Genomic DNA, 12,216 nt, shown 5'->3' with positions numbered 1-12,216 from the left:
ATATTGCAGCTACTGTCTATACCTGTACCAACCCAATTCTCAGTGGCTGGAGAGAGGTCAGTAAATCTGCATAAATTCACTGTGGTCCTGAGTAACAGAAAATTATAAGCTTGATGTACACAGACCTTCTCTGGATACAGCGCAGGCCAGCAGTTCAGTGAGATTAGTTTTTATTCCTGTCTTTGCCTTTGATCTGCTGGGTAATCCAAAAGGAAGTCACTTTCTCTGTATTTTTTTTCCCTCATCTGCAAAATGGAAGTACTGTCTCAATTTCCTTTGCAAAGTGCAATGAGATCTACTGATGAAATACCATGCAAAAGATTTAAGTATCAATAATAGCATTTCCCTCAAAATGCCACAACCATGACTGCGTAGGTGATCAAATCAAAAAATTAAGTTGACAGTTTCCTCAAGTGCTGCATGGCAAAAAGAAAGGACAATTAATGATGCCAAACCTCAGTGTGACATCCTTCAACCAGAAAACCACCATTCACTTTTCTCCACTATCACCTTCACCAGATCTTCTGGGAGAAACTAACAGCAATTAGGAAAATGAGCAAAGGGTTAGGGTCCAGGTATCTCTGCATCCAAGCATGGGTGGACAGGAGGGGAAAAGAAGGAGGAAGCGATACTGACCTTCTTACCAAACAAGGGTGGCACAACACACAGGAGAGAGGGCGGCAGCAGCAGCATGTGCTGTCTGCCCTGGGACAATTGTTAACTACCAGACTTAGGGCACAGCATCAAAGAGATCTTGATCCAGACAGAAACACTTTTGACCACATGCATAGACAGACACATAACTTCATAAGCCCCCTGACAGAAAGTGCTTGAAGCCCCCAGCAGGAAGAAATGCATGTGGTTTTCCACTGTTCAGTGCCATGGCAGCACTTAGGAAGACCAGCCTCCCCAAACTAAGCACATACTGGGAGACAGCCCAAGGCTCACAGAGACTCCATGGCGCAGCCCCAGCCATGCACATAGCAGCCTGGGGGATTCTCTGGGGAGAAGTTGACAAGGAGAGGCAACGTGCAACTTGCACACAACATCCTGCCCAAATCCTAAAGAAAAAAAATAACATCTCACTGCCTAACAAGGCAGGCTTAATATGTTTGTCTCCAGCAGTATCTATATGAATGGAGGAGACAGCCCTTCTGATATTAAGTGCTCTGCCTAACACACACATAGATAAGGGACTATAGGTCCCATGTATTGTGGGTTGAGGTGGCTGGGTTTTTGGTGGCAGGGGGGCTACATTGGGTGGCTTGGGTTGGAAGCTGCTAGAAGTTTTCCCCCCAGTGAAGCCAATGATAGCTGGCTACAGGAGGGACTTCCTGCTGCTAGCCAAGGGAGAGCCAATAATTGCACTCTGTGATAGCATATTTAAGAACAAGTTTGTTGCGCAGAAGAATTTTCGAGCCAGGGGAGAGCTGACCGAAGCTCCCAGGTGGACCCACCACCTCCCCCACCACGGGGGGTGAGGGAGGGGGGCGGTGGCAGCCCAGCCTGGGCCTCTCGGCACCTAGCCCGGAGCAGGCAGCAGCGGCCTCTGCGAAGGGGCAGCCAGGGCCAGGTTCGGGGCCAGGGCGTGTGGCCCCACAGAGAGCGGCCCCGCAGCCCCCGGGCCCGCCCTGCGAGCCGCCCGTGCTGCTCTCGGCAGTGCCGGCCAAGCTGAGTGGCGGCCTCTGCGAAGGGGCAGCCGGGGTCGGGGCCAGGGCATGCAGCCCCGCAGCCCCCCAGGCCCGCCCCACGAGCAGCCCGTCCTGCCCGAGGAGCTGAACAGCACCGACAGCGCCAAAACCCCCAAGGTGAACTGCGAGGGGTGGGGAGGGGTGCCCCGCGGGCTAGGCCAGGGCAGCAGAGTGGCCCCTGCTGGCGGGCACTGCCCTCCCTTCCCCCTGGGCCGAGTTGAGCCGGAGCCCGGGCCGGGGCGGCCTGCCGCGGTGCAGCCGTAGCCCATGCTGGAGCAGATGGATGCATGGAAGAAGGCTGTTACCCCCCGTGGAAGGCCCAGGATGGAGTGGGGTCCTTCAAGAGACTTGCGGCCCGTGGAGAGGAAAATCCACGCCGGAGCAGGTTATTTCCGGGTAGGACTCATGGCCCTGTGGGGGATCCACATTGGTACAGCTCACCCTATAAAGGACTGCATCCTATGAAGGACCATCGGGGTGCAGAGAGCCCCCCCCTGCACCCCATATAGAAGTGACCCTCGGGACAGTAGATATGAAAGAACTACTGCCTGAGGGGTAGACCCACGTTGGAGAGGTCCATCAAGGACTGTTACCTGTGGGAGGGACCCCGTGGAGCAGGGGAAGGACTCAGAGCTGTGGACCCCCCTGTAACCCGTGGTGAGGACCGTGGTGAAGCAGGCTGTCCCCCTGCAGCCCATGGAAGGGTGACCTACGGGACACCAGATTTGGAAGACCTGTTGCCCGAGGGGTGGACTTGTCTCCCTGCACTGCTGTGGGGGGAGGAGGGAGAACATGGAAGGAAGGAGGGGTGGGTGGAAAGTGTGTTTAAGACTGTTTTATTTCTCGCTCTTTAGATCTTATCCTGTTAGTAATAAATTTTAGTATTAACCCCACGTTGAGTCTGTTTTGCCTGTGTGACCTCTCCCAGCTCAGAGCGACTTTAGTGGGTGCCTAGAATCCGGCCAAGGTCAACCCACGACACCAAGTGTCACCAAAGTTTAGCCACGCTGACTTTGCAAAGAGACTTTGCAGGCCATTAAATACCAGTGTAACACTCAACATCTCTCAACATGCAGTTCCTTCCTGAGCCACAGCAATACTCAGTGAACTATAGTCTCAGGGCAGATGGCTATAATTTTAGTAGCCTTAAGGTCCTGCATGTAACTTTGCAACCAGCAACAAAGGTGAGTTACAAAGTAGATCTCTTTGGCCTAAACCTTAACTCCATGTGACAGGGCCACAGCAAAACTTGTGACTTCATTGTCCAGCTGGCCTATCAATTAGCTACTAGTAACTTGTGTATCTTCCCAAATTGTATAAAACAAGACATAGACAAATTTCCATATGAATTTGAAATTTTAAACAGAGAAAACAATTTAAACTGAAAAAATTTAAATTAATGACTTGATAGAGTTCTCTTTATTATGCAAAAAGAAAATCCTTTAAAACTCAATTCATTTTTTGCTTCTGGCTCTTAATGATTTCTTTATTGCTTGGACATGATAAAGCAGCAGGGTCAATCATTCTTCTACATTTTCATACCTTGAAGAACCTAACATTTATTTACATGCAAAATCATTTAAGAGAAAAGTATTCAGTCATACTGAAAAAAAAGTTTTGGAATTGATTGATCCTTTTAGTCAACAAGAGAGCTAGGATCCCACTTCAGTTGCTTAGGTTGTATCTGACCCTCACTGGTGCAGGAGTTCGGAAATAAAGGATGTATTGAAAAAGAGGCAGCATAATCAAATATTTGAGACTTGATCAATTCCCTTCTCAACAGATGACAGCACTCAAGATTACATGGCTTGATTTATAGCTATCCAACACTCAAACACACCCATACACACACACACACACACACACACAGAGCATGGGACCATATTTCAGTCGTGACTGCATTGTTTCAAGCCTCCTCATCTCAGCCTGCTTTCTCTTGTGCTCCCACCCAAATGTGAGTAAGGAAACTTTGACTGTGTTAGTCTAGAAAGAATCACAGAGGCAATAAGCAAGACCCGCTGGCAGGATCCATTTCCCTCTCGTTCTTTAACACTCACATCAACTCAGCTTTTTTTAGACCCATATATTCTAGGGAAAGCCTCTTAAAGACAACCCTGCGGTAGTTTGTCTTGTTATATCAAAGTGAAGACCCCTTCTCTAATTAGTTTCCAGGGAAAGTGCTTATCCTCAGTCCTAGGGATCTGGTAGATGGCAGTGCCTCTCCTATAGTTTAATCTCAGGGATGCTGTGTAAGCCAGTGCCTCTTAGATTAATCTAGCCATTGCCACACTTTAGGAGGCTGACCTACTACCGAACTACTTACAGATTGCCTACTGTTGCACAGTGCAAGATGGAGTTTTTTAGTTCATGTGTTGGAGAACAAGCTGAGAGCATAAACTGAACCTTTTACTCTCCTTCAGTTTACACAGATAACAGATTCTTTGAGGCTGCAGTTCTGCAGATCCTTATCATACATGCACAGCCACAGTATAGTTTAGCACTGTCTTACATGTTTGCAAGATGCTGTTAATTAATTTCCCTCCTCCATGAGTCAAAAAATCTTATCGAAGTGACTTCATGAGGAGACTGAGAAGGTTAAGGCAGTGAGATGGGCATGTAAAACTCCTACACTGAGTTTTACACCAGAATGGAAACTAGAGTCCAAGTTCCACCTTTCCTAAACAAGGTTCTAATCAATGGGCTGAAGTGGGGAGCAAGTAACTTCTCACTGCTTTCTGACACCCTTAGTATTGTCTACTGATCATTTTAGTCTCCCTGCTTTCCTCTCCATTCTGCACTGGCTCAGTAGACTCTTGGTTCCCACTTCAGTGTGCAGGGGATGTCAGTACCTCATGGTGGATCCCCCTCAGTGGCAAGGCATCTAAGAGGCAGGGCCTCAAATATTCAGCCAGACAATGCTCTGGCTATTTGGTGACCCAGTGTCTTCACACAGCCTTGTACCAAGCGATATTGTGACTCATACATTGCCCTCTGGGTCAGCAAAACTGTCCCAAACACCCTATGCACCTATCTTCCCAAACTGGGCTGAACAAATGGTCGGAACAGTAGCATTATAGGTCTGAACTCCAAATTCAGATCTAAATCACCTCAAATTTGTTTGCAGCCTAAATATTTGCTAAAAGTTATTTTTCTGCATTCAGATTTAGAAAGTAGGAAGCACAAAGCAGAAAAGCAAGAAGATATTAAACCCACCTCTTACTGCTTCCAGGTTTCTACAGCTGCTACCACCTGCACCTCAGAGAAGAGCTAGCAAAATGCAGCAACTGACCTATGTTCACTGAATTTAAAGGCCAAAAACTGATTACTGAAAACTACCTCCACATTTCCAGACCAAAATTCCATTCCTATAATTCCTGGAGGTGTGAATAAAGGAGTGAATAGGGAGTGAATAAAGGTATGTGCTGCCTGACATGATCTCCCTCCGTGTTAGGCTTATTAGTTTGATTAAGCGCTATGTTGAGCCAGCTATGCTAATTCTAGCTTCAAAAGAAATTAATCTCTGCTAGCCACATGGTCTCCATGGCCACTGTGGCTAGTAGGCTTTGATCCCAGCAGGCTTCTGATGCAGAAGTGAAAGTCACATTAATGCATCAGCTGTCGGCACATCTGAAGCACATCACAAATGCCTTACCTATGCTCTTGGGTATCTCTGGGTCAAAAACGACAGAGTTAACCTACACATACTTGTTTTCTGGACTGTCTTCTTTTTCACTAGAGTCTGTCCCACAAGGATGCGCCTGATCCTGCTGAATGTGATTTGTTTTAACCCAAGTGATGCAACTATATGGGTATGTTCTGACCCATCAAATTTTTCAAAGACAAAAGGAATTCTTCCATCGGCCAGAAGATGAGAGAAAGGGAATATAGTTTGGAGTAAGATGGCTCATGGGCTTGTTCTCTGGCATCCCAAATCTGCTGGCCTTTTACTGATGGGTCTTCTTCAAGCAAGAAAAGTCTCTTTGCTTCAAGACCTGGCTGAATCAAGGTAGTACCCATTATATTTTAGGTAGCCTACTCACAGGAGACTGTAATCACACATCTGACATTCTTCTTCACTTTCTCTAGAGAAATGAGCTTGCGGCTCAATTAATAAGACTAACCTGCATGGCCCATCTCCCCGAAAAGGCCAGATGAGGACAGCTGATCCCCTTCCATCTCTGACAGTGGCTGAAGTCAGCCAATCAGAAGCTTCTCTTCCTTTAATAGGAAGAACACGTACTTATAATCAAGCATCAGGGCAGTGGATATTAGCTGGATTAAATGGTTTAGTGGGCTAAGGCAGCAGGTGCTACTGAATTAGGGCATCCCTACTCCATATAATGGCCAGTCTTCGCGAACGAAGATTTTTGGGAAAGGTCTTTTACCTTTCCAGCCTGCGCAATGGATTTTTTAGGTGAGACACAGCGTGCGCTGAACTGAGCCCACCCTTTAATCCTAAGGTTCATCTGCCGGGGCCAAGCAAGCTTGGACAATGGCAGTGAGGTCCTCAGGACGTAGGTTTGTTTAGAGTGACCTTCTCATAGATGGATGGCCTCACAGGGCTAACGGGCTCCATCTACCCGGGGGACCGAGGAATCGAACCAGGGTCGCAGCAGTGAGAGTCCTGCATGCTAACCACTAGGCCACCAGGGGTCCCAGCTACTCCATAGTACTTAATATATTAACATCCTTCTGGGTATCGTATTGGGAGGCTTGGTACAAAGACTTCCTTTCTCTGATGCCAGATGCAAGTCTGCACAGTTCTTCCTGTGATGGGTCAAGTGATTAGGTTTTAACAAAAGGAACCTAGGCACTTAACACTAGGGAGTTTTAGCACCAGGCTCACACCCCTCTCCCTCTCCCTACTCAGGTAAGGGATTTTTCTCATTCCTCCCTAAAGTTAACAGCAGGTACTTAGAGCAATTAGACATTATTGCCTCTCTGGTCTTTATTACTTCCTAGCTTAGTATCGGCTACTTTGTACACAGTAATAAAAGCTGAATTAATAGGATGCTGCTTCCCTTCTTTATTCTGTATGAAAACACTGGGTCATGAAGCCACATGGACAGGCTGTGATCTGCAGTGCTTCGGAGCATTATTGCCATTTGCCACGGTATTCGATAAGGGGAAAAAACACAGGTAGTAAATGAACAGACATAGAAAAATCATAGAGAAGGTGATGTGGGGAATATGGGTAGACCATAGGGACATAAAGGCTGGAAGGATTTCAAGTCCAGCAGAATAGCTTGCAGCTGTGCCTATGCTGTAAATTAGCTGCCCCATGGATCTGACAGTTGCACAGGCAAGCCTAGAGAGACAGGTATGATGCGCTGCTCCTTTGAAAATTAAGCCCCATGTCTACTGAGCAGCTCTTGCTTGCCTAAGAATAACTGTTGTGAACCTTTCATCTAGGGATTGCAAAAAAACTCCTGTGAGCTCTATGTTTGGTGTTCAAAAAGAGGCTTTCCCGTATTTGCCTAGCCAAGTAAAACCTCATCCTTTTCCTTCTCTCTCTATCTTAACTCTCCATTAACCCTTAGCTTTAGTACAGGACCTCAGAGAATGATACATTTTCCTCTTATCCCCTGGCCCCCAGTATTTCTAAGCCTCAATTTGTCATTCCCAAGAGGGAATGGACAAGAGCTTTGAGCTCTTAAATCCTGCTGTTGGTTCTTGCCTGAAAGAGGTAAGTAGGGAAACTGATGGAAAGGTGAAGAAAGGAGCCTGTCCCTCGTCAGCATTCACCTGTAATGGATGCAAAATGTGGGGTTAAACACCAGAACTAGACTCGGGAACAGAAATGAATGGGGTACTTACACAGTTTCATCATTCTTGAACTCCAACTCCCCGTAAGTGTCTTCAAAGTCTTCTCCACCTCCTTTCGCTGTCCCTTCTACTGTCCTAAATGGCACTATGACTGTACCGCGAGCACCTGATGTCCTTAGGACTTTGACTTCCATCACACCGATGCTCTCACTGACATGTATAACGTCACACTCAAATGTGAAGATGCCAGCATGGTCATCATCCAGGATAGTCACTGTGGCCACACAAGGAGACGCCAATATGGCCTTTGGGTATGGGGAGTTATTGAGCTCTGGAGGTTCCTCACTCTCCACCACACGGAGATTACTGAGCCGCACAAAGAAATGCTCATCTTCCTCAAATATGTCATCATCAATAATGCCCACAGAGAACTCCTTCTGGGTCTCCCCTGATTTCAAGACAACAGTCCCCTCTGTGAATTCATAGTCAGCACCAGCATTGGCAGAGCCATCCTCTGTTTTATAGTCCACATAGATGGTCTTGGATATGTCCCCTCCTTTCCGCACCACTGTCAGGAGAACGGCACCACAGTTCTCAAGACACTGGTAGGAGCATGGGTCAAAATAAATTTTGGAGATGAATTCCTCAGGTTCCTCTGGCCGCACCTCATGTAAGCTGGTGCTTTTCTTGGCTTGCTCAGCTGCATGCTTTTTCAGAATATTGCCAGCTCCCGTCATCATTCTGGTTGCTTGAATGCGATAAAAGGCTCTGCTCTTTTGCTGATGAGACAACGCATAGTAGTTAGCCATCTCCACCAGCTGGTCCAAGTCCTTTTCTGGGTGCTTTTGCTTCAGGTCCTTAAGGATCCGGATCATCTCTTTGCGAGATTCATCCACCTCCTTCCCCTCCACAGTCACTAAGTTCCCATCTAAAAAGTGGGAGTTCATCATCTTGCCATCCATTTCAATTCCCTTAGGGTGATCACCTTCTGATTCTATGATAATGCCCCTGTGCTTGTCAGTACGGTACTTTTTGTGCATATACTTATAGAAAAGCAGACGTCTGTCTGCTATCCAGGCCAGAACGACACAAAGTGGAAAGAAGAACAGCGTGAGCAGGCCTTCCCAAACCTGAACCACACCTGGAGAGAAGACAGCAAGGATCATGTACAACCAGATGTAAGCAAAGATGCTCCATGCAGCTGTGACAAAGAAAACCCTCAGGTGTTTTATCTTTCTGGCTTCCCCATCAGGGATCACATAGACACAGATGGCAATGATGATAAACATATTGAAAGCTGCGCTGCCAACAATTGTAGATGGCCCCAGGTCTCCAGCTATGAATCCATGCCCACACACTTCTATCAGAGACAAGAGGATCTCAGGAGCAGAGGAGCCCAGAGCCATGAGGGTTAAGTTGGAAACAGTTTCATTCCAAATCCGAATGGTGGTCGTTGTGGTCTCTCCATTTGGTTTCTTAATAGTTATTTCTTTCTCCTGTGATGTAATGACCTCTATAGATGCCATGAAACGATCTGCAATGATGGAGACTCCAAGGAACATGTAGATCAGTGCTACAAAGTATACGATAACACGGGCAATTTTGTCCCCAAGGGATGGGTTTTCTGGGTACCATATTGGCAGGATAACACCCTCCTTGCAGTCAAAAGATCCTGAACACGAGCTGTTTTGTACTGAACTGGTTGAGTCTCCCGTCAGGCCAGCATCCACCTGCAAACCATGCAAAAACAGCACAAAAGTAACCAGCCCAAAATGGAGGAAGGCTGAGGTGACAGGCTGCAAGCTTAACCACGCCATACACAAGATGCAGCTTCCACTGTGTAGATCCAAAAAGGCCGAGAACCTGAAACAAACAAAACAGAGAGGAGGGAGGGAAGCATGAGAGAGAAGGAAGATGCAAAATTTACCCAAACACACTTCAGTATCTCACCACTGAAGAGTACTGGTAGAGATGCATGGGTTGTCTCTCTTGTCACTTTGAAGAAGGTATTTAGCAGGGACTCTAACAAACTGCAGCATCTACATGCCCTGCAGATGAAAATCAATTGCTAGAAAAGTAATTCAGAGGAAAAGTGCATATATATATAAAATAGCCCATTCTTGACCTACAACATGTGCAACAGGAGAACTGAGTGCTCAGCTGCCACTCACCTAGTGATGCCATGGTGTACCACAGCACACAGCACTTCAACTCAGTACAAGAACCCAAATTTAAGGGCTCCCTTGCCTCACAATACAGGGAATAAAACAAGTCAAGCAATTACTAGCAACACAAAAAGCAACTTTTAAGTCCAATGAGCAATCTCCAAATGAAGTCCATTTGTAGGACATAATTCAGTTATAAATTATGGAGTACCTTAGTGGCCAAATCTTCCCTACAGCCAGCCCCTCCTAATAGCTGCAGAGTCTCCAGAAGGGCCCTAGGGCTCCCACAAGCTTCTGAGACACAGGGCCTCCATTTTAGGAGGTAAAGATATCATCCCAGAAATAGGGGAGAGGACTCGTGCTTGGCAAAGGCCATTTTTCACTAGCCTTTCTTCTGTGATCTGGATGGTCACATTTTACATCAATAATCCTGTTTTTAAATGGTCACAGAAACCTACAAACCCAGTACAGTTAGAAAAAGTTGTGCTCATAAACTCAGAAGACAGAGCAAAATGCAGGTAACCCACCAACATTCCCTCTGCATCCCTAAGAAATTTATATATATTAAAATATCTTCTACAATGAAAGTAACCTCTAACCTAAAATACCAGACAAAAACAATGGATCTGATCAATGTATCACATAGATTTGGCATATCACTGCCCAACAATACCTTCTATTACTTACAGACTACATTGCTCCAGGGCTTGCACTGCTTAAAATTGGATTCTGAACCCTTCATATTGTCACAGATCACACTATCCTCCTTCCTTCCTAACAGACCTCTGGAAGAATTTGGTCTCAGGCTTAACCAACAAATCACATTTGTGAGTCCAGACACAGGCAAGTATCTCACAGGAAACATCAAACTTAATAGCAGCATTATCTACAGCACTTGGAAGGTTCAAAAGCCTTAACTCCCACTAACTTTCATTGTGGTTTGTACTGCCAAATGAGCAGGCCTGGGATTCATTTCCTCTACTGTAACTATCTAAATGTTGGGCAGCAAGTCAAAGTCACTTAGGCTCCCTTTGTAGTCAGCGGAAAGAGACAGTCATTTCTAGGGGACAATCCTTCCTGTCCCACCCTGTTCTGACATAAAAGATGTATTTAAAACACATATCTCCAGAAGGGATTATGTCCCTTCCCACCTCTCACCATGGTCTCAAGAGGGTGCCTAGTCAGTCAGTTTAGAGCCGATGCCTAACCTTCAGATGGCAGCAGTTCGAAGAGTTGAACTGACCCCTACACACTTGAGGAGACTCACCCCTCCCTCCCTTGCACTGTAAATATTCCAGGCAACATTACTGTGTTATCAGCATTAACAAATGCATCTCAAATGGCTATTTTATCATCATGTTGTGTCACTCGCCTATTTCCAAAAGCAGGTGCAATCTTCCTGATATCAACAAAAACCGTTTTCAACTTTCAGATAAAAATCTATAAAGACAAGCAAAACAGGAAGGAAAGCGTGAACAAGTAAATGAACAAAACTGCTCCTGACGAAGCACAGCAGAGAGGAGAGAATTGATTATGCGGTATCAGGATCACAAATCCATGTCTGACACCCTTGATATTAAAAAACAATATAGTTCTTCATGCTATGTAGACTAATTCAGAAGAGCAAGATTCTCCCACGTTTGCCTACATAGCTTCTCACTCCAATGCCTACTTATCTATCTGCCTGTCTTCCCTAGCCCCAGTGCCTGATCGAGCTCCCAGGGATCAGAGGGACCTCAGCCCCAGCGGGGGCTGTTAGAGAGCCCAGCCCCAGCTCCAGCCTTGAAGTGTTGTAAAACGCCCCACTGCCTGCAGAGAGTCACAGGGAGGACTCAGCTAACCAGCACATACGACTTGGGTTCCATTTGATGCTCCCATTTTGTCCTCCCTCCCTCTCCACATGGTATTTTACCGGATTTCTAGCTGCAGGATGTTGGGAAATCCCTGAGAAAGAGCCAGTGAACATGTGCAGAGTGACTACAAGCAGCAAGCCCAAGATGTCTGGGCTGCAAGGTAGATGTGTGCACGTTCACAGCAAAGATGACACATTCCAGGTGCCTCTGATGCAAGGTTCACACAGAGACCAACTACACAAGCACAGCAGCTCCAAAAATACCCCAGGCACATCAGATCATCCTTATCCATACTATGATTGCTGGCAGGTATCCACCAACCTCTTGACACTTCCAGCTCCCGGCTCCTACCTAACTGTACCACAGCCAGTAGCTGCTGTGTCTTCCAAGTTCAGCCATGTAGAAATGGCTGACAGAAAGACAGGAGGAATTTCAAAAACATCTACGTGACTCAAGCACCTAAATTTGGTTTCAAAAATGACTTAGGAGTCTAAGTATCACTTAAATTCAGAGCCTTGTCTAGGAATAGTTCAATGACTAAACTGCCCTCTGAAATAAATCACTGCTACCACCAATCTCCTTCTCTGTGGGACAAACAACTTCTGTAATTAACACTATCCGTCTAACTTCTCTAATGCCATGACGGTTTCTATTGCTAGGCATTTCTCAACACACTCTAGGACCCTGTCAGTCCTGCTTAAATTTTTAATTTAATTTTAAGCGGAGGGTAATTTTACTATT

General features: G+C 46.2%; 1 protein-coding gene across 7 annotated transcripts in view; it reads right to left on the bottom strand.

Annotated features, from left to right (window-relative positions):
* Nucleotides 1-12,216, bottom strand: part of SLC8A3 (solute carrier family 8 member A3) — a 115,840-nt gene that overhangs the window by 87,608 nt on the left and 16,016 nt on the right. For 6 of the 7 annotated variants that reach the window (XM_027707740.1, XM_027707696.1, XM_027707716.1 and 3 more), the window contains one exon: nucleotides 7,509-9,320. In XM_027707740.1, coding sequence (XP_027563541.1) covers nucleotides 7,509-9,274 — 1,766 coding nt within the window. In that variant the 5' untranslated portion in view covers nucleotides 9,275-9,320. Of the gene's footprint in view, nucleotides 1-7,508; nucleotides 9,321-12,216 lie in introns of those variants that run through there. The other variant, XM_027707754.1, reaches the window with a different exon arrangement.

This window comes from Neopelma chrysocephalum, unplaced genomic scaffold, assembly GCF_003984885.1.
Source record: "Neopelma chrysocephalum unplaced genomic scaffold, ASM398488v2 Primary Assembly neopelma1_24, whole genome shotgun sequence".
Lineage (NCBI taxonomy): Eukaryota > Metazoa > Chordata > Aves > Passeriformes > Pipridae > Neopelma > Neopelma chrysocephalum.
Note: the sequence above shows the minus strand (reverse complement) of the source record. Positions and strands in the feature narration are given on the sequence as shown.